At 38.4% G+C, this 26,547-nt stretch overlaps 1 protein-coding gene across 1 annotated transcript in view; it reads right to left on the reverse strand.

The window, feature by feature from the left end:
- SYT10 (synaptotagmin 10) overlaps window positions 1-17,171 on the reverse strand; it is a 68,405-nt gene extending 51,234 nt beyond the window's left edge. The window contains exons 1-2 of the mRNA XM_050750082.1: window positions 16,719-17,171; window positions 3,503-3,860 (exon numbers count right to left, since the gene is read on the reverse strand). Coding sequence (XP_050606039.1) covers window positions 3,503-3,860; window positions 16,719-16,869 — 509 coding nt within the window. The 5' untranslated portion in view covers window positions 16,870-17,171. The remainder of the gene's footprint in view (window positions 1-3,502; window positions 3,861-16,718) is intronic.
- Window positions 17,172-26,547: the final 9,376 nt, after the last annotated feature.

Consider the following 26,547-nt stretch of genomic DNA (forward strand, 5'->3'; position numbering starts at 1 on the left):
CTGCTGTTTTCTTAGCAAAACCTCCTACTCTATGATTTTTCACATAATATGTTTCTATCTAGGATGTACATCCTTTCCCAATTGCCACTTACATGAATTTCCAGTTTCCTTCGACTCAGCTTAATGGCTCTTCTCCATGCCTTAGCTGGAAATAATGTTTCAATGTCCTGAATTCCACATTCTCCATCACATAGCTGGCATTTGTAATTCCTTATATTGGAATTGCATGTATTGTCTCCACATTATATTATAAATTTACAGAAGTGGTCACAGATCCTTAGAGTTTTCAGAGTGGAAGGAGTAGGATACATTGACTATACCCAGGATTAAATATATGTTGAATAAGGTTATTGGATGCATAAACAATCAATCAAGATGACGCTTAAAGAATATTAGTAACGAAGAAATACATAAATGCCAGCTGGGTTGTTTGGTTGCCTGGCAGGCTGATAGGGCAAAATGTCCAGGTATTTGAAAAGGGAGACGAGAATTTGAGAAATGTGTGTTTCTAGCGATGCTGCTAACTTCTAGGCCCATCAGGATGCTATTTAAATATAGAGACAAGTAAAACTTGAAAGACTATGATGTCTGAGCCAAATTAAAAGGAGTCCCACAGACTGGAGCTGTGACATACTAATAAGGCGAGGAAACAAATTATTAAAGTTAAATTCAGTGTGTGTGTGTGCGCGCATCTGTGTGTGTCTGTGTGTGTGTGTGTGGTGTGTGTGTGTGTGTGTGCCTGTGCCTGTAGGTTTGATTTTGCTACATCTCAGTGAAAAGTTGGCATATGAGCAGAATAATTTGACTCATAATGTACCCTCGATCTCCGTGTTCATGTGGACTACATAATGAACTCAGCAATTTCCTCTTCCTCTCTCTATAAAGGTAATTTCTAGTATGATTAAGTAATTAATGTAGATGAGGGTTTTGAGAACTAGAAATAATCATGTTTTCTGCAAGGAATTCATCCCAAGGCTAAACAGATTCAAATCATGACTCTAGTCATTCATGATAATCACATAAAATTCCAGATTTTTAATTGAGTAGGATAAACAGGAAGATGCTTTTCTCCAACCTCCCAACTACCTGTCCTAAGCATACTTTGTAACCAACATATTTAATTGCAGGAAAACTACATCCCTGTGGCATTTATGCTTAATTTGTGTTCTTCCATCTGGATAAATTTGAATTTTTACTCTTCCCAGCTTCATGACTTCAGGCAACTTTTTAAATCTCTCTAGGTTTCATTTAACTCACATGTAATGGGGATAATTAATAATACTTTCTTCATGCAGGTTGGGGAAGGATTATCAGGAAGGGTGCCTTGGCATAGTGACAAAATTTCAAGTGCTCAAAATTCTTTTCTTCTTCTTTCCCCAATCACCCATATGAACAATGAAAGTCAGAGGCAGGTGAAATGATATCAAATTTCTAGCAAAACTCTGAATGCGTGTTGCAGTTTTTCCTCTTAGAAAATATCAGATATATACAATCTAATTTTTTATGATTTTAAGGTTGAAATTTTTATGTTTTTCTGAGTTGTTCAACTTCACATAATTACTGAGAAATCCATAGCTAGCAAAATGAAGCCTTCACTCACGTGTTTTCATTCTCCTCTAGCTAGGGATAATCAGACAAGTGGTCTCTTTATACTCAACAGAAAATATTTTGGAGACAGTATTTTGTTTTTCTGAGGTTCCAAAGAAACACTGATGACCTGAATTTGTCTTCATTGAGTATCTTTATATAATCTGTACATATCAGGTAAAGAGTCGAATAATTCTGAATGCTAAGCTAATATATATTCACAGGGGTTGGTATTTTTAAAATGTTTTGCAGATTAATTGAAGATTTTTACCCTGAAATTTCTGAGTGTCTTAAGTCTTCGTGGCTATAAAATATCATATTTGGCCAAAGTTTTCAGGGACGGTAGTGATAATCAAGTAAATACATCAGGTAATTTTACAGAGGTTTTCCCCTATAAGTATAGTGAGATCAATGTCTTGGAAAAAAGGAAGTTCCTCCCAAAGACATTTTTCCCCTATTTGTAAAACATGTAAAAAAAAGTGGTTTATTGGACAATTATTTTATAGTTCAATAAATATATATATAATTCAATAAATATATATATAGTTCAATAAATATATAATAAAAGTTAACATGGATATTTATTGGGTTACATTACACAAAAATCATAAATAAGAAAATTTAAAATGAGCCTAAATATCATTGCTCAGGAAAACTTGTCAAAATAAAAACAAAATATGAGGCATTCCTTAGTTATAAAATTTAAGTAGCACAGAAAAGTGTAACATGAAAAGGACACCTCCATCCATCCTCCTTATCCCAAAGTTCCTTATCTCAAAGGGAACAATTATTCTTATCCCTCTAGAATACATTTGAGTAAGAAGTGGATTTATCTGTAGATACAATTCTCTTATTTACACATAATACATATTGAACAGCCTTTCAATTCTAGTAGCCAATATGTCCCAGTTTTTCAATTTGATAGATTTCGAAGCCCACAAAGTATTACCATGTTGGAAAACATGGATGCACCTTCAGTTTAGAGAGATAAAAAGGTAAGATTAGGAAGTCAATCAGTTTGCAGGAAATAGCAGTTTCCTCTCAATAAGAGATCATTGATTTTACCCTACCCTGGAATAAAACTAGTTGCTAGTTTTGGCAACCCGAGAAAAACTGCTCTCATGCAATTTGTTTTAAGAATTGATGTCTATACTTAGCAGAAAAAAATGCCTCTTTACAAGAATCATTTTTTCCTGTACAGTTAATACAGTTAGAATATACTGTGGTGAATTAATTCCAACAAAGTTTTGTTGATTTTCCCAGGCTGAGTTAAAATGTATTTCCTTAAGGAAGTCCTCTTCTTCCTCCCTTTTATGTACACTCCTCCATATGCCCATGATATTTGGCTTCTTGTGGAACTTATACTTTGCCCATTTAAGAATCTGGTCTACATAAGCTCAAACACACAATGAAGTTTCATGTTTTTGGTATATGTGTTAAATAGCTGCAGACTAAATATGAGCCTGTTAGTTGTGATTGTGAAATTCTAGATGATTCCTGATTGTATAGAGCCTCCATGATATGCATTTCAAATGGCTTTCTTAATATTTATTGGTTGAATTAAATTAAGTTGAAAGACCACAAGTAGCAGCTATCAACTGATGATATTTCAAAGGAGAAAGTTTAACAATAATCTGTAGTTACACGATTTTACTGAAACCTCACAGTCTGCTAAGCCCCTCTCATAGTCCTGCTCCCTATTTGGCTTCTTTGTCCTTAGTTTCTCTCTCTCTGCCCGTATGTACTCTGTCCTACCCTTTCTCTCTTTATTTATCTATTTCCTATGTCTTTCCCATTTCTCCTGTTTCTCTTTTCTTCCAACTAAAGTTTTTCTCTCTTATGAAATTTCATACACACACACACACACCCACACACACACACACACACCAGTTTTATATATTTAATCTTTCCTTACCGAGATGATGACGTAGGCTCAGTAATTTGTCTTTGCACACGTGCATGTTTAATTAAATGTTCTTTTAAAGCAGTTTGGACTTCTGCTGGGATGTCAGGGGAAGTGTGGCTGATTTTTATTGCAGGCTCAATAGCTTTTACGGCTGGCTTTTCATTTTCCTTAATTTCTTCTTTCTCTTCAGTCTCAAAAACTTCAGTAGGAGCACTTGAAATGCTCTGTGGAAGGGTAGTGACGTTGGAAGTCACAGGTTTGCTTTTCCAGCATGGCCAACACAGCTTCCAGAAGACAAAAAGTGAGACAACCAACAAGGCCAGTCCACAAAAGCTGACAACGACTGCTAACAGGCTGACTGAAATATCTGGAAAAATTATAATGTAAAAATGATTAATTAATATTGTACATTAAAAAGCAGAAATGAAAAGAAAATTTTACATCATAATTGTTATTATTTCCTGAGTTAGAGTTTCAAAAACTCAATTTTAATTTATCTTTGTAGGAAGAAAAAGTTAATAATCATTCCTGGAAATTCTCAAAGGAGATAATTGAAAAGTTCCACCCCAGTAAAAATTCTAATTATACACAGGAAAATTATGATGTATGCGTATCCAAGATTTTGCAAACTCCATTGATTCTTTCTGATAATTTTGTATTATTTTTGTTCCTAATTTCTCTTAATTTCTTGAGTCCTAAATTAATCAATGAATTGTGCTCTGGTCTGAATTTTTGTATCATCCCCAAAATTCATATGCTGACATCCTAATCCCCAAGGCCATAGTATTAGGAGGTGGGACCTCTAGGGAGGACATTAGGTAGCGGGGGAAGTCTTCATGAGTAGGATTAGTGTCCTTATAAAGTAGGCTAAGGGAGCTCTTTTGCCCTTCCACCATGTGAGGACATAGCAAGAAGGTGTCATCTATGAACCAGGAAATGGGCCCACAGGACTAGTGCAGGCATTCTCCATGGGGACTTGACCCTGTACATTTTGCAATATAGAGAAGCAGAAAATTTTCATTTCTTGAAGATGTCAAGCTTTTTCCTCAAAGAAGGGGAAATTGATATATCATTTCTTAAGGATGGGGGTTGGTCAAAATTCCATCATAATTACAATCTTGTAGCTTCTTGCATCCAGAGACATAAGGCATGGGGGAAAGGGAATTCCGCTTAATAGAAAACAGTGCAAGAAGTTAGATTAAGTAGAATTTTATCCTGAAAAATAAAACTAAAAGTATGTAAGCAAGCTTATTGTCTTTTATTTATGTTTTGCATTGCTTGCCATAGCAATTATGACTAATCATTAATAGTATTAAAAATGAAATCAAGTGCATAAGGCATTCTTTGTGACATATTTTTTCCCCCAATAACAAGCCTTGTTTAACAAAATAAAACGAACCTATCAAAAGATTGAGTGAGGATCTAGGAAAATTTATAAAGTCAACAAAAAATTTTAAAGACATTTTCATATTTGTGATTCATTTAACTATGACATGGAATACACATTTAATTCAAAGAAAAATGAGGGGTCCCAGAAACATTTTAAATCGAGGTGTTGAAATGAAAATTTGCATTTCAGAACTAACATTTTGGCTAAGAAGAAGACAGAAGTGAAGGCAAGACTGGAAGAGGAAATACTAGTTAATAGATTACAACAGCTATCCTTGTGAGAGACTGTAGTGGTTCTGAACTAGGGTTGCTGAAATGGGAAAGAAAAGATTCCAGAGAAAATCAAAGCCCTAGTGAAGGAGTGTGAAGATTAAAAAGGACAAGAATGTGACTCACTGGGATGATGAAGTAAGGAACACAATGACTTCAATTTTGGTTGTATTGAGTTTGAAGTACTTACAGTCATGCAAGTAGAAATTTTGAGTAGGCTATTGGTCATGCATAAATGCAAGTTAAATAAATTGCAACTAATTTAACTTCCTTAAGTAGTGGGATCTGAATCCGTAGAAGATAAATGCTCTTTAACAGAATTCTGATTACACCAATATTTAAAGAAAGAGAGTTTTAAGGAATAAGAAACCTGTACAGAAGAATGGGGGAAAGGAGAAAGAAAGATATGGAAAAAAATCAGGTCAGTCGGTTTTCACAGAAGCTAGGAGAATATTTTAAGAAATGATAGTGTAGATCATTAAAATAAGTTCAATTAAAACAAGAGTTGAGAAGTGACCATTAATTTTAACAAGTATATCTTTAGTGAATTCTATGAGACCAGTGAAGCAGACGTTGTGTTAATCAGATTACTCTGGATTAAGAAATGACTGGCGGCCGGGCGTGGTGGCTCCCGCCTGTAATCCCAGCACTTTGGGAGGCCGAGACGGGCGGATCACGAGGTCAGGAGATCGAGACCATCCTGGTTACCGCGCTGAAATCCCGATTCTACCAAAAACACAAAAAATTAGCCGGGCATGGTGGCAGGTGCCTGTAGTCCCACCTATTCGGGAGGCTGAGGCTACTCGGGAGGCTGAGGCAGGAGAACCCAGAGGGCGGAGCTTGCAGTGAGCCGAGATTGCGCCGCTGCTCTCCAGCCTGGGCCACAGAGCAAACTCCCTCTCAAAAAAAAAACAAAACAAAAAAAAAAAAAAAAAAAAAAAAGAAGTGACTGGCAGTGTGGAAGTGGACTCTGTGAGAGTAGATAATTCCTTCAAGAAATTATACCTAGGAAAGGAGGAGAGAGAGGGAGCAATAACTACAGCAGCACAGAGTTGACGAAGGTGTTTTTATTCCAATGTGCAATACCTCACCATGCTTCAGAATAATGAGAAGGAATCAGTGGACAAGAAAGGATAGGCAATTAAGCAGAATAATTAAGAGTTAAGTCCCATAAAAGGTGACAATGGATGAGATCTGAAGCAAAGATCAAAGAATTGGATTGCTTCTTTCTTTGTAAGAAAGAGAATTGTTCTGGATGCCAGTAAGGTTATAGGTCTGGAGGCAGGAAGTCAAGTGAATTCTTGTTTATAACTAGTATTTTTCTCTCCAAAGGAGGAGTTAGGGTTAACTGCCAATTATGTTGGAATATTTGGGAATAGTTTGGGATATCTGAAGAGCGTGACAACAATTTGAAATAGGAACTATAGAGAATAGGAGAAAATTGAATAGGAAAACATCAGATGCCTGGTCAGAATATACATTTCTTTCGAAATTAGAGACTAATAAAGTGATGCTAGTCTGCCTGGTTTTAAAATCTTCTAAACATTCAGCAGCTTTGGTGTAGGGGCAGAGAGACAAATAAATTCATCCATGGATGAGGTTTTTGGTTTGTTTGTTTTTCCAGAAGAGTGTGATAGACCACAAAGGAGAGAGTGTATTGGACAGATAAAATGATGCATCATGAGTAGGATGCCATATTTATTGAAAGAAAATTCAGAGATAAATAGGAAAGTTAATAGACTGGAGTTTCTAAATGAGAAAGATGAACTCATAGGAGATTTTGGTTGGGGATTGAAATATTTGGATTTACAATGCTATGGTAGTATCGTTCACCATAATGACAAGGGTTTGAGTATGATCATAAAATAAAAGAGGTAAGGTAGACTAGAGAAGATCACTGGAGGAAGGTGGCCAATCACCAGGAGGCCAGGGAGATGAATATGAATGTCCTGGCTTTTCTACATGGACTTTCAAGTTACCCATTCCAATGGGCAAACTTGGTGACTAGGCTCTCTAGCTCTAATTTTCATGTCTCCAGATAATTCAAAAGAATCCATTACATAACATTCATCCTATTATATCTGGAAAGATTAAGAGTTAATGAAATATACAGAAATTAGATTAGGCTCTGAGATAATTAGGTTTAAAATTGCTCAGACTCTGGTTTGATTACATACATATGCATAAACATTATTCTGCCACTGTCTGTCCATATGTCTGTCGGTCTGTCTGACTATATATCTCTAACTAATTTTAGTTAGAAACATTTTACTCTTTTATCATGTCTTAATATCCCAAAATAAAGTGACACAGTTAGGAAAAACTGAGAAAAAGATCACTGTCATCAGAAAATACAGGGAACTTCTAAAATGCGACTTCCTCAGAAACTTTTAGTATGGCACAACTTTGCCAAAGTCTGTAAAACCAGGCCATAACATTTGCATGATCTTGTCCACTGAGACTTAAAAATACTGCTGGGTCCAATTACCTACTACCCATACAGCTAACCATGATCATGCAGAAAAGCACAGGCCAAGTGTCCTGTTCTCAAATCCAATTACCACTGCTTGAATTGATACTCTTCTCTGTGTCCCTCTGTATCTTTTTAAAAAGTTTGAAATTCTAGTTCATTTTTAACTTTTCAAAACGTACAAAAATGTGATTTCCAATCATTAATCAGAAATTAATATAATTTAGTTCATCGATATTCCAAGCCTTTTGTTTCTTTCCTGCTCCCTGTTGTTGCCTGACCACACTACATGTTTGCTTATGGCACCATTTCACAGAGAAAGAGGGGCAATAAAACTCAAATCAGCAACTCTTAGTCAAAGATGAAATTTTGGGATTATCTCTGAAGTTAATTTATTTATACTATACTATACACCCAGTTTCCTCATAGTTAGTATTAGTTTTCATTATTTAAGATAATTTTGTTAATTTAATTATTTTAGAAATTATTTCACTCTTTAAGAATAATGACTTCATTATTTAAGATAATTCATCAAATCAAACCGAAAATGTACTTGACTGAAACAAGATGGTTTATTTCTCTTTCATGTGAAACGAGACTGTCCCAGCATAAACAGGCCACAGCAGATTTATCACCTCCAAGGTGCCTGGAATTCTGGTTTGTTTTACATTTTTGCTCTGCTATTAAAAGGTCTTTGCTTCTCTTTAACGTCCAAAATGGCAAGGTACTATGTCCATATTTCAGGCAGCTGGATGGAAGAAGAAGATAGAAAAAGGGAAGGCTATGACAATATTTCAGGCAGCTAAATGGAAGAAGAAGATGGAAAAAGGGAAGGTGAAGGTATGTCATTTCATTTTAAAAGTACAAATTTGAAGTTGTGCACATCACTGCTAACTTCCCAAGGGTCAGGACTTAGTCATGAGGCTATACCAAACTGGAAGGAGATGGAAAAATGTTCTTTTAAAATGTTTTATGCTGCCATATTCTTAAAAAAAATAAGAGATCCTATTGTTGTGAAGTAGAAGCAGGAGATGAATATTGGGAAGCAACTAGTAGTCGCTTTCTCATCGATAAATCTAATACATAATATAATCAATCACCAACAATCCTTGCATGTTGCCTCTTATAATGCCCATTTTAAATGTATTGATCTTTGCTTTTCTCTTGAATTTCAATAAATGATAAAAATTATATTAATACTATATTTAATCCATTATCAAATAAATACTTTAATACATTTTGCATTTTTGAAATCAGGATGTTATCTTAGTATTGATGGCTTGTCACAATAGCTAATAGCCAGGCAATAATTGTGTCATAATTTTCGTTATTTGTGTATGTGCTAAAGCAAAAACATCAGCATCAAAATTTATAGAAGTCCAAGTGGCTCGTAAGAGAATATTGGAGAAAATACTGAAGCATATCCTTTAACCTTACAAGTCAATTTTTTGGAAATGTGTGGTGAAGGTGGTGAGTCAGATGTATTTAGAAATACTGATAACATCCCACACATTTGCACAGTTAGCTTTAGAGCACAGTACCATTGGCCTGTATATCTTTTATGAATTCTTTTAAGAAAAAAATGTATCATTAACACTTTTTATGGCATAGAATATGAAATGTATGGAAAAGCAAGGGCATCATTAATTCTGAATCAAAAAGCCGTTCAGAAGAATCAGACTCAGAATTTTAGTTTTAAAATCACTTTTAACGTATGTATTTATTTTATGTTTTCCTTCTATATTTGTGCCAGAGTGATATAAGACTTCTTTAAAAGTCTAAGTTTTAAAAGAGGTTATTTCTATACATATAAAATAAAATCCCATGTGATTAAAAAGCATTGTGCCGTAGTTTATTTGGCAACATTCTCTTTCCTTTCTTGGTGCCACATAAAATAATGGTGCATCTTATAATAAAGGCATCTCCGATTTGATAAAACATGGTACCAAATATGGTATTCAAATATCTAAATTTATTAAAAAGCTTTACATATGCTCATAATTGAGTAAATTATAATTTGTGACTGTATATTACTCATATATTTACATTAACTTGAACATCACACATAGCATCACATACATTTAATTGATGGCACTAGTACATTTAATGCTTGGCACAGTGGCTTTCACATCGTAAGTGCTCAATAAACATTGCTTGAATAAAGGCATAATGCTAACCCCACTTCTCAGGTACATTAACAGCTCATATTGTAGCAGATTAGAAATGATAGGCTTGTGAATATTGTTTTGTCCATTAGTCCTATAAATTCATGACTACTAAAACATCACTAAGGGAATAAAATTAATAAATACTGAAGAGAAAACAATAGTCCTTTTTAATTAAGACAATTTTGTGGTATGGACAAATTGACATTTACAAGGTTTTAAAAATTGACTGTTTTCTAATCGACAATGGAATAATAAATTAGATACTAGATCATAACATACATCAAGGTCCATCTAAGTAAAAAAAAGGTCATTAATATCAGTTCCTTTCTATTCTCCTTAAGATGATTCCCCCCTTCTGGCTCCAAGGCCATTACAGCAGAATTCCATAAAGAAACAAAGGTGTTAAAGACTTTTGTTAATTTCCGGTAATAAACCCATAAGAGCTTCCACTTTTTTCCCTTGATAGTCTACGTGAGGCATGTTGATGTCAGCTCTTATAGCTTCAGTGACTACTTAGGATGTATTTAACATTATGAAGAAAAAGAAAATTACCCTATAAAATAATAAAAGAAGTCATCTGTTTAGTCAGCAACTCTGTTTGTAAGCTTGGTCAGTGTTAGGTGTCCCACCAACAGAGGAAACTGGCATTGTGCAAGTTAGACGAAAGACCTACAATAGTAACACTCCTTATCTGAAGGTTCAGTTTCTTTGATACATTCATACTAATGATGCTCTGAGATCTTTTAGTGGGTGACTCTCAGCTCTTTTTCCTTGTCATATTTTGTCTCCAATGCCTCATAGTACTGAATTTTTTTTTTTTTTTTTTTTTTTTTTTTTTTTTTTTTTTTGAGACGGAGTCTCGCTCTGTAGCCCAGGCTGGAGTGCAGTGGCCGGATCTCAGCTCACTGCAAGCTCCGCCTCCCGGGTTCACGCTATTCTCCGGCCTCAGCCTCCAGAGTAGCTGGGACTACAGGCGCCCGCCACCTCGCCCGGCTAGTTTTTTGTATTTCTTTAGTAGAGACGGGGTTTCACCGTGTTCGCCAGGATGGTCTCGATCTCCTGACCTCGTGATCCGCCCGTCTCGGCCTCCCAAAGTGCTGGGATTACAGGCTTGAGCCACCGCGCCCGGCCAGTACTGAATTTTTAACAGTATACACTGTTAATTACTTAACTTGACCAAAATATGGTAGGAAAATACAGTACACAAGATTTTAATGAGTTATTTTTTCTAATTACAAATTAACAAAAACAATGTAACTGGTAATTTAATATCTGTTTTCACTACAGACTTATTTATAAACATATGAAAGGAACCATATTTGGGATTATATGAGTTCAAAGTTGTGCATTTCAAACACACTAAAAACCTTTTATGTGATTTTACAGTTGACACAAATCAATTGTATTTGGCCAAGAATATGTAAACACCTACTCATAGACTGAAGTACACATGTGTGCATATAGTCAAGTTAAGAAAAATGAAAAACACTGCTTGTTATATTTGGATGACAGAAAATCTAATAAAAATGTTTCGGATTTGGGTCATAATTGCACACTAAGAAATTTTATTAGCCAGTAATTATAGCCAATAATATAATAATAATAAGAGCTTATCTTCACAGACATTTTTTCCAATGCCCTTTGGCGCCAAGGATGCCCCCAGAATCTCCTCTTCCTATTCCTACTCTTCGTTAAACCTAGGTTAAAATCTAAGAAGCCCTGGTTTCTTAGCCTATCTCCAACACTAACTAGTTGTGATTTGAAGGGAAGTTAAATTTCTTTGCCTTGGTTTTCACATCTGCAAAATGATGATTCCCACTTTCAACTGGAATGATTAACAGCAATCCGAATAATGAGATGGTTACTTTTCCCCTGTCACTTTCTACTTAGCACGCTAACAATGCTTTCCTTTTACTGCCATACATGAATATATTGAACAGAGATTCTAGAACTTGTAGACCCAGCGCTTTATGCAACACTTACAAATTTGCCATGGAATTATAGCTCCACCTGAACACACTCTGAAGAAAGTCAATGGATACCTATATCAAGTTCAGTTGCTTTTTCATGAGTATATTGCTCACTGAATTGTAGCTTTTAAATGTTTCAAATGCTCTAATTTCTGCTGTTATCATAAACTAAATATTCTGTATGTCTATATAGCATATTAGACACTGGTGACACAAAAATACAGATGTATACAATTTAGTTGCAGAAGGGATTTGGAGGTTATTAAGACAGACTCATTATTTTACAAATAATAAATTTGAAGCTTCTTGATAATAAATCCCAAGATGCATTCATTCATTTAAAAAATATTAATTGGGCTGGGTGCGGTGGCTCATGCCTGTAATCTCAGCACTTTGGGACGCCGAGACGGGTGGATCACCTGAGGTTGGGAGTTTGAGACCAGCCTGGCCAGTATGGAGAAAACCCCCGTCTCTACTAAAAACACAAAATTAGCTGGGTGTGGTGGCACATGCCTATAATCCCAGCTACTCGGGAGGCTGAGGCAGGAGAATCGCTTGAACCTGGGAGACGGAGGTTGTGATGAGCAGAGATCCCACCATTGCACTCCAGCCTGGGCAACAACAGTGAAACTCTGTCTTAAAAAAAATAAAATAAAAATAATAAGCAAATAAATAAATAAATAAAGTAGCTAGTATGAACCACAGATTTTTCTAGGCACTGAGGATAAAATAATTAACAAGTCCCTGCCCTCAAAGAGCTGACATGCTATTGACTTAATGTGTACATCGTTAGTGGAATAAAACGTAGATCGGGAAGAATATAATCATATGTTCAAAATAGAAATGATTTTAATTGACATTGGAAATTACATTAAACATTTATGGTAATGATTGTTTTCTGCCGGAATTTTGTATTTAAAAAAGCTTGTAAATGAATGCAGGTGCATCTCAAACAATTACCAATTTTTTTCAGAAAACCAAAATTTAAAATTTTTTAAATGTGATTTGAACTTGGTATACAAAATCACTCATGAGAATTAGATGTCAGAGACTCATAGTTCATAGAAAAAGGAAATACAGCTTTTAATTTGTCACAAAGGAAAAAGAAAAGGTTAAAGCCAAAAGAAATTCCTGCCAATACTGCTAACATACTGGGAATTAAGAAGAATAAATGTTTGCTGAGACCTCTTTGGTTTTGAAGATAGGTCTCCATTTCCGTTTGAAGTAAATCAGACCAAGCACAAGGTGTATTGATGATCATGTGACAATGAGGCTAGACATAGCAGAAGCTGGCCACTCTGCAGTGGAGTGACAATGTGGAGGAAGGAAAAATACCCTCTTATATATCCTTCTTCAAATGGGCCTATCATTTTGAATTCACTGTGGCTCTATTATTCTTTTACAGACCTACAAGTCTCAAGGAAAAAATTCTGCTGATAATATGTTTGTAAATTGGAATTCTTTATACAATCACTAGGATGTGTAAAACTCTGTTATGGTGATTAAAAAAATGATAACTCAATTAATTGGGTAGTCATTTGGTTTGTCCCTCTACTATGAAGTCCCTCTACTAATTTTAAACCTTTATCGTAGACCCACTATGCCTTGATCTTAGAGGGAAATTATGATGTAATTCTTAAAATTTTACTTAACTATCCCTTTTCTTATCAGGTAAGTACTTTAATAAAATTATTTGCCATATACCTACTTATTATCCCTACCTCTAAGAAACGGAAGAACACACGTATGAATTTAAAAGAATTTTGTATAAATTTTTATTTTAGAAATTTTAGTCCCAAATTAAAATTGTGTAAACATGCAAAATTAGAACATGAATGAATTAAATGCTTACGAAAATCTTTACATTAAGGTTAGATCTATACAATTGTGATGTGAGCTCAAGTGAATGAGCTTAAGTGGGCTTGATTAGCTGTGATTTATGAGGTGTGCCTTTTAAGCAACATAGGTTCCTTGAAATTGATAAGCATTCAAGCAGCAATTAAGGAGTAACCAGACATTAAGCTAAATCCAGTTTAAAAACGATTATATATATTCAGTCACAGTATGCCTGAAAAATAACTTTTGAGCCCAATATATTGCTTTGTATTTTCCCTAAGCATTCTAATATCAAATCATATTGTGCATTGAGATGAATTTAGTGGGTGATATATTTATTTGGGGAGAGGGAGAGAATCTGTGGTAAAAAGACTCAACATATCTGATATTCTAACAATTGCACATGGTGAACTTTCTAGAATATTAGTAATGCTGGCACATATAATGACTCTGATAAACTACGCCAAAAGAGTAAATGTACCTGTGTTGGCAACTTTAGTGTAAGTCTTCACCAATTTCATTAAAGTATGAGATTGGTCATATTGCGATCATACTGTGATTGTGAAATCCTCAATGGCAACAATACTGCTGCTGCTTCTGCTACTGATATGGTAAAAAGAATGGTGATGCTTGCACTTCACTGACATTTACAAAACCAGTAAGATAATATCTTACTTATATATGTGATTTGTAACTCCCTTCATGTAGAATGACTTTAACTGGAATTACCTGAATTTCTCTCCCTCTATCTCTATGTGAAGGAATTAAAAATATACACAATTTTGGAGCTTGTAATTATTACTGTAATGTTAGAACAACTAATACCATCTGGGCAGTGCTGATTAACTTTCAAAGTAAATAAGCACTGTGCCATTCAACATTGTTGATGTCTTCCTACCAAAAATGCCCTTCTCATTAAACAATGAGTAGAAGGATCACTGGAAGTGCTTTATTTAGGAACCTATAATAACAAGCATGAGGGCACAAAGTTATAAGAAAATCTACTTTGAAGAACAGTGTGACGCTGAGTGGCTAAGAAATATATATTATGTAGTCTATTTTTCCTCCTAAGGGGAGGAAAATATTCTCACAATTGTTTTAGGCTAATTTTCTCACTTTTTATTCCCAAGGAGAAAAGTTCAAAAGGAATTTAGACTACAACTACTTCTTGTGGTGATTAGGAAAAACTGAGAACCATTTCTATAATTCATATACTGTATTTTATCTGAAACTGATATAGTTGTGCATTTTGGACAGGTTTAGAAGTTGGGATTTGGTTTCTAATTTTCACATATTTTCCTCATTACTAGCCAATCTGAGACCCGGGCAACCCCTATTTGGTGTGTGATCACAAAAGGGCAGGAAAGAGGAAAATCAGTAGTTTTATTCACAGCATCAACTATTCAATTACCAAAGCACAGTCTTCAAACTTAAATACTCTAATTTCGTCCACCGTAGCCTCTTCTCTCAGTGTTACCTTTAGCACGTGTGTCACTAAAGACGTTTCAGAAAAGCTTACCTAATATCACCACAGAGGACTCTGAGGTCACACTATACTGGTCTTTACCTCATACTTAGCAACGATACACACGACACAGAATACAACATGCCCACCAGTGCCTTCCACTGAGTTTCATACACTCCTAGGAATTTAACACCTACTGAACGAATGGAAATGATTATCAGTTGTGTTTATGCACTGACAAAATTTTAAAGTTTTCCGTTCCAGGGTCCAAACAGCGGCATCTCTTCAAGCTCTGCCAAGTGCAGACAGAGCCCCCTTGGCTCGCGTTGCCGTGGATCAGAGAATTCCAAATCCTGCAGCTACTCATGTGAACGACGGAACGTAAAAGCTAAACTAAACCCATTCCCGCTCCCCGCTTGGCTTTGACGCAGGGGTAGTGGTGGAGGAGATTCACTAAATGTGCCCAGCTTTGCTCCCTCCCAGCACGCAGGGCTCCATGTTGTCCTGCTCTACCCCGAGCCTGGCTGTTCAGCTCTTGTTGCCCTGACTACCTTCAACGCTTCAAATTCCGCCAGGAGATCAAAATGACAGGAAAAGCAAAGGGAAAGAACCTAGAGAAGGAATGGCAACCTTCCAGCCGAAAATCCCGAAAGCAGTGTTTTTTGACTCCTAGTGCAACAAGTGACCCTCCCAAGCGGCTCTGATCCACCTCGCGTGCGCCCGAGCAGCACAGCAGGCTGGACACACCAACCTTTTCCCCAATGGTGACCCAAACAGTGACTCGGATTCGATTCTTTCCACCCCCAAGCCTTGAGGAAAATCCACTTGAGACTTTTTTCCATCTCCAGATTTCCGACGGTCGATATCCTCCTCCATCCAGCCCACTTCCTAGTTTCCTGAAGGGTAGGGAGGACGTCTGTGAGTTGGATGTATGAGAGCGTGCGTGTGCTAGGGATTTTAAACGTTTCCCCTCTCTTCCACTTCTTCGATATGTGCTCTGAGCTTTAGGTGTCGCCTCACAAATGGGATCAATAATCCCTGCTGTTTTACCAACTTTGTCATGAAACCCTAGAAAATCACATATATTAAAAGGGCTTTAGAAATTGTCAAGTACCCGAAAGGTTGCAGCCGCGAGTTACCTCGGAGGCCAAGGCAGCCACCTCTGCGAGGGAGTTCTGCGTCCAAGCATAGATTGTCCGTCCCGCCTGGCCCCCATCAAAAAGGCCGGGACCAGAGGCTGGTTAACGAGCGAGAGCAGCCCCAGTCCCACAGGTGAGCCGCCCCCACAAGCAGCCGAGCCGCGAGCCTTCCCGGCGCAGTCACCGCCCGCACTCACCTCTCCACTCCGGGAGCGAGATGGGAGGCGTGGGAGAGCGCCGAGAGGCGCGGCGAGCCTGGGAGCGGGAGACGGCGCCGGGAGGCGGGAAGCGGACCAGAGAATGGGAGAAGCCCTGCAGGTGGACAGGAGGAAACAAAACCCAAACGCCCCACCCTCGAAGTCGCCAGGAGCTGAGCGAAGGAGGGAGCGAGGTAGGAAAGCGCGGCGCCCCAAATATGCCCCGGGAGCGGCGCGGGAGGCGCAGAACCCCGGAGCTTGCAGCCGAGCGCTCGGGGTCCCAGCGGAGCGCGAGGAGGCGAGCGGAGCCCTCCCGGTTACCTGTGCTGCCTCCGCCCTGGCTGCCCCTGTCCCGAGGGAAGATGCCCAAGCACTTCTCCCATTCCACCTGGCCCGCGAAGCACAGCTCGGTGACGATGTGCAGCGCCTTCTGGCACAGACCGTTCACTCCGTCCTCCTTGTGGAAACTCATCGTTTGGCTTTTCTTTCGTTTTCTCTTTTTTTCCCCAGTTAGCCGTGTTTTCTTCTTCCCGACCTCTAGACTAACCCCTCTGGCGTCCTAAGCCATAGTCCGCCTGCCGTGACTTTAGCTGGAGAGCGCGCAGCTGAGAGCCGGCAACTCTTAGGAGCCCCACGTTAGTCCCATAGCGGGAGCGGAGGGCGCAGGGGAAGAAGAGGCGCGCGAGGAGGCTGCGGCTGCGGCGAGGTTTGCGCCAACTCTCCCGCCGCGCGAGCGAGCCGAGGCGAGCTGGAACTAGAGACCCGCCATGGAGTGCCGAGGGGAGGGGGGAGCCGTAAAAAAGCCAAAGCCCTCGACTCGCAAGCACGCCCCCCTCCTGCCCCCAGCACACTGGTGTTTCTGGCGGGTGCCTGGCGGCGACGCGTCCAATAGCAGCCCGGCGCGGGCGCGGGGTGACTGGCGGCAGAGCGCGCAGACCCAGCTCCCCGCGTCCTCTGGAGAACGGACTCGCGAGGGAGGGCTGGCGGCCCGGCGCCCCTGCCGAGGCTGGAGTTGCTCATCGTTGCCCAGAGCTGGCCCGAGGAGCCCTCTCCGTTTTCCCAGTACCTTTCCCTGCATCAGTGCAGCCATCCCCGCCGCCTTTGTCTCTCCAACTTTTCCACGCATGTATTCTACTTTTTGTGCTATCTGCTTCTGCCCTTCTGGAAAAGTCATCCCAATCGAAGAAAAACTGAAAAAGTTAATTTAAAAAAATGAATGCATGAATAAGCAAACCCTCTTAGGTAGGTCACAAAATAAAATGTTATTTGTACTAATAATCAGATAAGATTCTGTTGATTAATCCGTAATTGGAGATTGAGAATGCACAACTTGACTCTCTCCATCTACCTTCTTAGCGACTTAAAACAAGACATGGGTGTTAAAGGGAACAGGATTAAGTTCAAATCTGTCACACATCTCAGCCTAACCTTGAAGCTGCTTTCAGGTCTTGGTGTTCCTCCCACTTCAGCCTCCCTAGTAGCTAGGACTCCAGGGACTCCAGGCGGCATTTTTTTTTTTTAACTTATTGTAAAGACAGGGATCTCACTATGGTGCCCTGGCTGGTCTCGAACTCCTTTGCTCAATCAATCCTACCGCCTTAGCTTCCCCAAATGCTGGTATTACTGGCACTAGCCACCGTGCCCGGCCTGCTTTCGGGTCTTTGCCTGAGTCTGTGAAATGGGAGATTTTGATTCGTATGTCTTAAGCTCACCTATTCTTATAATTCTTTAATGCAAATGCGTGCAAATCACTAGAACTAAAGCGACAAAATAAAATTAATAAACACGGGCTTCAGGATATAATAATGTGTTTACATGGTTTTTAAACTGTTTTCGGGCGGAGTTTCATCCCATATCATAACCTGAGGATTGATTTAACCCTCTTGTGATGAGGGATTCTTTATTTTTGAAGTGGGATGTATTGAACTTGTTGGCATGTCTATACTAGTAGAATAAGTAGTCTTTTTTAAAAACGGCTAAACAGTTCATGGTAAATTATTTCCTTTGCACGGGCACTACGGTAAACCTACTATAAATATTAGCCATAGCACTCCAGTAGGGAAGCATTCATTAGTTGAATAATTTTGACCTGATCCATAGGATAATTGGTTTAACTAGGACTATTTTTTACCATGAATTAAGACAAACTAAAATCTGCAGTCTCTATCTGAGTTTTGTTTTTATGCACACTGACCCGGGTGGTTTTTCAGTCATTGTCTAAAGAAATAATTTCACTGTCAATCAAAAAAAAATTAAACATCTACTGTATCTACAAAGTTAAGTAACACATTTTAATAAGGCCCTTTCCAATTGCCTTTTGCCCCCCATTCTGCTACAGTCTACACAGACAGACTGGTAGAAAACAACCTGCAATGCAATGCTGTACTTTCATATTTACCATATGAACTAATTGCTGTGTAGGAGGACCAAATGAGTAATTATCTTTATACTACTTACAGAATCTAATTGCTTAAGTGGAGTAATGCAGAAGATCTTCCTAATGACCCTCTTGTGTTTGATTTCAGCGTTAAATATTAAGTAAACAAATTCTGAAAATAACTTTCCTGGTATTTGTTTATGCTGTTCCTGGCCTTACTGTTGTGTTTTCACAACAAGAAGAGTTAATTTCACTTGGATATTCGATTTTCTGAATTCATTTCTCTGAAAAAAAATTTCTTTCATCTAAAATGAATATCACAGGTTTTGATTTTTTTCTTTGTTCTTTGGACTATCTCACAGCTCATTAGCAGGTGAATCAAAACAGTTTTTTTTTTTTTGTCACTAACTAAAAGCTCAGGCAAGAATTTTGGGCAAAGTAAAAACTGCATTGAAGATCATCTTTTTCAATGCTGAAGGATAAGATGACAAGAATTTCAACTTTCAGTCTTTAAATTTTTTTTCCAACTATTTCAACTACCAAGAACCTAAAAAGTAAACCAAGAAATACAGATTTGTATTTACTTCCCCACTCACACTCTGAAGGAATTGGTGAAATAGTAAAAGGAGAGGAGTGCAGGTTAGACTGATATTTACCGAGCACTGTAGGCTGTGCTAAGTACTATAGTAGCCATTGTTAGTCAAAAAAATGCTGGCTGTAATGATCTCTGTCACAGCTTCCTTCTGGATGACCTCTAAGTTATGTAGAGGAGGGACTGGTTTGGAAATAAGGAGCCCAAGAAAAACCCACGTGAGCTAAGCATATCTGTTTAAGTGACAATTTTAAACATTCAAAACACTGTGATTTCCCTGCTTGCTCAATCCTCTTCCAATTTCTTCTTCCTCTTTCTCATTCACATCGTGGAGGAGTGAGAGTTAGCTTGTTAGGCAGAGATCTCCCTAAGGTGAGGGGAACTTGGGAATCACTCTAAGACTCTAATTTTAAATATTATTTGACCTCCAAGACAGGAACTAAGAGAGTGGGTAAATGAAGAAATCTCAGAGCAGCTAAGCTTAGGCTGAATGAAGATCACAGAAAATTATTAAATTTTAACTTACTTAAAGTGTTACTGCTTTCCTTTTTTGTATTTTATTGGCAGCTCAGATTCATAACATCCCAGTTGTAACTTTCTGTATACACTTGGGGCCGCTCCTATATTCCTCAATTCAGAAAATGGAATTGCCACTCACTCCCCGCTGGTGATGATGACAAAACTTCTGTCTTGCACAGAAGGGTGTCCGTACTAAGAAGTCCAGTTTTGACTCCAGATCCTTCCTTCCTTCCTTCCTTCCTTCCTTCCTTCCTTCCTTCCTTCCTTCCTTCCTTCCTTCCTTCCTTCCTTCCTTCCTTCCTTCCTTCCTTCTTTCCTTCCTTCCTTCCTTCCCTCCCTCCCTCCCTCCCTCCCTCCCTCCCTCCCTTCCTTCCTTCCTTCCTTTTGACAGAGTTTCGCTCTTATTGCCTAGGCTGGAGTACAATGGTTCGATCTCGGCTCATTGCACCCTCTGCCTCCCTGGTTCAAGCAATTCTCCGGCCTCAGCCTCCAGAGTAGCTGGGATTACAGGTGCCCGCCACCACGCCCAGCTAATTTTTTGTATTTTTAGTAGAGGCAGGGTTTCACCATGTTGGCCAGGCTGATCCTAAACTCCTGACCTCAGGCGATCAGGCCACCTTGGCCTCCCAAAGTGCTAGGATTACAGGCAGTAGCCACTGTCCCCAGGCCTCCAGATCCTTTTAATACAACCCAATTCATCACTCTGGAAGATTTGGTGTCTTCTCTTTTTCCATTATGTTCAATTTGTTCATTTTTCCTGATGGATACCCAGTGAGCATTTCAATCTGAGACTCAGTTTTGAGTTCTTCAATTCTGAGAAATTCTATTGATTTATTCCTTCAGTAATGTTCTAACTTCCATTTTTTCTGTGCAGTCCCTTACTAGAACTCCTTTTTTGTTGGATTTTTGACTATCAGGACTAAATTTCCAATTTTCACTTCTCTTCTGTTTTCCATTTTTGTCACCCTACTCCTTGTGCTCTAATTTTGGGGAGATTTCCTTGACGTTGTCCTCTGAGCCTTCTATTAAACTACTACAATTTCATGTCTTATAGTTCTAAGATCTGCACACTTTTTGGGTTAGTGATTATTTTTTCTTATTTCATGAATGCAAAATCTTTTCTTCTTTCTCTGACCATATTCATTATGTATATTTAACACCCTTTCACCCTCGTTTCAGTCTTGTCATCTTTTTCTCTGAATAATTCTTTTTGTTGTTGTTGTTCTGTTCTTTATGTTGGAGGATTTTTTCTCAGGTGTCTGCTGATCCCTGGGCTTCCATTTAAAAACACTGTAATATGGATTTGCAGGACCAAGTGCATCAGTAAGACATAGAACCAGTGAGCATCACTGAAGGGCAATTCATAACTGAGCTGTATTTTTAATTGGAACACCCCAAATATCAGTATCAACAGCTTTATTCTCTGGAGTGATTAAATTCTTTTCAGAGAGGGACTATCTAGTCTCTCACCAGGGATGTAAAGGTAATAATTAAAATCTGCGTGCTTTTACTTAATCCTCCTTCTTCAGTATGTCCCCTGACTCTGTCCTTTTTTGGGTCTGATATCTGGGATCTAGAGCCTTTCAAGGTTAATATTTCTGGGCAAAATAAAACACAAAAAACAACCCTATTTTATTTACAATTTGGGGAAGGGTAATAATTAAGGATGTGTGGGTGGAGACTTAAGCTTCAAGACATCTTAAGAATTACATTGACCCCCAACCCCTGCCTTTTTAGCCTCTTGTCTTACCTCCACCTTCTTCAGAATGAATATGAGGTGTCTCCATCTCTATTTTTTTCTGGGTCTCTCTGGGGTGAATCACTAGCTTCTCATTGCTGTCTGCCTCTAGAGGTTTAAGCTCCCTCTGCTTAGCAAGTTAGTGACTGCTTCTTCACCGACTTCCATCTTCTAAATCTATTAACATCTTTTGTCTTTTTAGTCTTTTTGTTCTTTGGGGTTTATAGCCTTTTATTGCTTTACTGTCATTGCAGTGTCATTTCAGGAGCAGGAACACAAGCACGCAAATTCTTAATTTATCATGTTTAGCTATTTAAAAAGGCAATTCTCATTGTGCCACTATTTAAAACTTTCCTGTGGCTTCCAATTGTGCTTTGGATTTATTGAATACCTTCAGCGTGGTCTGTAAAGCCTTACTGACCTGACTTCTGTCTGTCTTCTTTATTGTTTTCTGAGTTGACCATGTACTTTCTTTTCATCCTCAATTTCTCCTTTGCAGCACAAATCATAAAGTCAAATAATTTCTTGTAAGCTCTGGAAGGAAGGGAACATATATTGCTTTATCACTGCTCTTTTTCTAGTGCTTCACACTGTGCCAGCAGTAATAGTTATTCAATAAGCATTTGTTAATGAGTAGATTAATATGTCACTTCTTAACCCTATCTCTTTCTCTGTAGTTATCATCAGTAATAAGAGCCATTAGTTACTTATTTCAGAAATATATAGTATATTAGTCTGTTCTCACACTGCTAATAAAGGCATACCTGAGACTGGGTAATTTATAAAGGAAAGAGGCTTAATTGACTTACAGTTCCACATGGTTGGGGAGGCCTCCCAGTCATGGCAGAAGGTGAATGAAGAGCAAAGTCATATCTTACGTGGTGGCAGGCAAGAGAGCTTGTGCAGGGGATCTCCTATTTATAAAACCATCAGATCTCATGAGGCTTGCTACCATCAGAACAGTATGGGGGGAACCACCCCCATGATTCAATTATCTTCACCTGGCCCAGCCCTTGACACATGGGGATTATTACAATTCAAGGTGAGATCTGGGTGAGGACAGAGCCAAACCATATCACCAGGGTATGTAATAGAAGCTAGTAAACTGTTCTATTCCCAGGGAGGAAGAAGACCCAGAAGGAAAAAGATGTCCATTTGTATCTCAGGAACAGTCACAAACTCTTGATACCTGTTTTGTGTCATGTCTGTGTTATATGTTTTATATCTATGCTTAATAATCATAATCATAATTATTATTAGATATATAAGCTATAAAAAACTAAGTACTTTCAAGCTAATTGTTATAGTATTAATATCTTATATATTAGCTCATTTAGAATAGTGACAGACATAGTTCTAAGCTTTTTACATACATTTACTATTTAATTTTCACAATAAACTTGTGTAATAGATATTTTTATTTGTTTTGTACAGGTAAAAAAAAAAACACCTTAGAGAGTTTCAGTAGCCTTTCTTAGGGTATATAGCCATTGATAGTAGAGTCTGGATTCCAATTCAGACCTTAAGTTGCAGAATTAGGGTCTTAGCCATTGCTGTATGCTGAGGCTTCTCATCTATCCTCATAAGGTGTCTACAGAGTAGGCAGAAAGGTATTAAGGGATCAGTCAGCCAGGAAGGTGAATTGATAAAAGAGTGAAATGATAAAAGTATGGCCTTTATCTACTTCTTCATTCACATTAGCAACCAATCCATGACCCTACTAGTTATACCATCTAAGAACCTAGAATGAACCTTGTCATATTCTTTTCCTCTCCCATGTAAGTAAATAAGCATATGGATACACAGATGTATACGTGTTACTCTGTTGTCTATTTTCCAAAATGATGCAGTTTTTTACCTAACTATAACTAATGAAAATCCCTTCAATTTAACTGTGGTAGTTTAATGAATTATTTTTTCTTGCTTTTTTGAGGTATAATTGACAAATTAAAAAAGTACACATTCAGGGTGTATAATGTGATGATTTGCTATAGCTATACATTGTGAAATGATTACAATTAATTTAAATAATATATCCATCATTACTCATAGTTACCATTTTGTGTGTGTAGAGTAAGTTAGTGAAGACACTACAGATCTCCAGGAATACCTGGGAGATATTGTGGATTTGGTTCCAGATCACCTCAATAAAGTGAATATCGTAATAAAGCCACAAAATATCATCAAAAAGTCACAGTACATTTTTGGTTTCCCAGTGCTTATACAATTTATCTTGACACATACTGTAGTCTATTAAGTGTGCAATAGTACTATGTCTAAAAAGCAATATACATGCCTTAATTAAAAAATACTTTATTGCTAAAACATTCTAATGATCATCTGCGCCTTTAGCGAGTTGTAGTCTTTTTTTTGCTGGTGACAGACAGCAATGAAGTTTGCTGCACCAGTCAACTCTTCCTTTCACAAAAGATTTTTTCTGTGCTTTGTGATATCATTTTACCCACAGAAGAATTTTGTCCAAAATTGAAACCAATCCTCTTAAATCCTGTTGCCGCTTTATCAACTAAATTTATGGAATATTCCAAATACTTTGTTGTCATTATAACAGTGTTTCCTGCATGTTCATCAGGAATAGATTCCATCTCAAGAAACCACTTTCTTTGCTCATTTGTAAGAAGCAACTCTTCCTGTGCTCAGGTTTTATCATGAGAGTGCAGTAATTCACATCTTCAGGCTTCACCTCTAATTTTAGTTCTTTTGTTATTTGTACCACATCTGCAGTTACTTCTGCCACAGAAGTCTTGAACCCCTCAAAGTCATCCATGAGGGCTGGAATCAATTTCTTCCAAACTCCTGTTCATATTTATATTTTGGCTGCCTCCATGAATCATGAGTCTTCTTAATGGCATCTGGAAGGATGAATCTTTTCCAGAGGTCTTTATATTTACTTTGCCCAGATCCATCAGAGGTTCACCATCTATGGCAGCTGTGCCCTTATCAAGAGTATTTCTTAAATATTCATGTCCTTTGCAGCAACAAGTATGCAGCCGGAGGCCATTATCCTGAGTGAGTTCATGCGGGGACAGAAGACCAAATACTGCATGCTCTCACTTATAAGTGGGAGCTAAACATTGGGTACTCATGGACATAAAGATGACAACAATAGACACTGGAGACTACTGGGTGGAGGAAGGAGGACAGAAAGGATTGAAAAATGAACTATTGGGTACTATGCTGAGTACCTGAGTGATGGGCTCATTTGGACCCCAAACCTTAGCATCATGCAATATACCCCGGTTACAAACCTGCATATGTACCCCCTGCATCTAAAATAAAGTTAAAAAAAAAAAAAGAACCTCGAGAGCCATGTACAGGAAATGTATCAAAATGGAAGAAGAACAAAAGCTTAATAAATCATCATTTATAAAACCCCCAAACAACAACAACAACAACAAAAAGTATTTCTGAAATAAAAGATTTGAAAATCAAAATTACTCCTTGGTACATGGGCAGCAGTCGTGAAAACAACATTAATCTCTTTGTACATCTCCATCAGAGCCCTTGGATTTCTAGATGCATTGTCAATGAACAGTAATATTTTGAAAGGACTCTTTTTTCTGAGCATTAAGTCTCAACAGTGGGCTTAAAATATTCAAGAAACCATGCTATAAACAGATGTGCTGTCATCCAGGCTTTCTTGTTCCATTTAGGGAACACAGGCAGAGCAGATCTAGTATCATTCTTAAGGATCCTAAGAGTTTTGAAACGGTAAATGAGCCTTGATTATCACTTAAAGCCACCAGCTTCACTAGCCCTTAATAAGAGAGTCAGCTTGTCCTTTGAAGCCGGGCACTGACTTCTCCTGTCTCCTATGAAAGTCCTAGATGGCATCTTCTTCTAATAGAAGGTTGTTTCATCTACATTGAAAATCTGTTGTTTAGTGTAGCCACCTTCATCCGTGATTTTAGCTAGATCTTCTGGATAACTTGCTGCAGCTTCTACATCAGCACTTGTTGCTTCACCTTGCACTTTATATTGTGGAGATGGCTTCTTCCCTTAAACCTAATGAACCAGTCTCTGCTAGCTTACAAGGTTTCTTCTGCAGCTCCCTCACCTCTCTCAGCCTTCAAGGACCTAGAGCAAGTTAGGGCGTTGTTCTGGATTAGAGTTTTGATTGAGGAAATATTGTGGAGGTTTGATCTTCTATCCAGACCAGCAAAACTTTCTTCATATCAGCAATAGGCTGTTTTCTTTTTTCTTTTGAGAAGGAGTCTTACTCTGTTGCCCAGGCTGGAGTGCAGTGGCGGGATCTCCACTCACTGCAAGCTCCGCCTCCCGGGTTCAGGCCATTCTCCTGCCTCAGCCTCCTGAGTAGCTGGGACTACAGGCGTCCGCCACCACGCCCGACTAATTTTTTTGTATTTTTAGTACAGACAGGGTTTCACTGTATTCGCCAGGATGGTCTCGATCTCCTGACCTCGTGATCTACCCACCTCGGCCTCCCAAAGTGCTGGGATTACAGGCGTGAGCCACCGCACCTGGCCTGTTTTCACTTTCTTATCATTTATATGTTCACTAGAGTAGCGCTTGTAATTTCTTTCAATAACTTTTTCTTTGTATTCATAACTTGGCTAACTGATGCAGGAGGCCTAGCTTTCAGACTGTCTTGGCTTTAGACGTGCCTTCTTCACTAAGCATAATCATTTCTAGCATCTGATTTAAAGTGAGAGATGCGGCCTGGTGCGGTGGCTCACACCTGTAATCCCAGCACTTTGGGAGACCAAGGTGGGCGGATCCCTTGAGTTCAGGAATTCTGGACAACATGGTGAAACACCATCTCCATTAGCCGGACATGGTATTGCACTCCTGTAATCCCAGCTACTTGGATGACTGAAGCAGGAGAATCTCTTGAACCCGGAGGCGGAAACTGCAATGAACTGAGATTGCGCCACTGCACGCCAGC

The sequence above is a fragment of the Macaca thibetana genome, chromosome 11, assembly GCF_024542745.1.
Source record: "Macaca thibetana thibetana isolate TM-01 chromosome 11, ASM2454274v1, whole genome shotgun sequence".
In the NCBI taxonomy this organism is placed as follows: Eukaryota; Metazoa; Chordata; class Mammalia; order Primates; family Cercopithecidae; genus Macaca; species Macaca thibetana.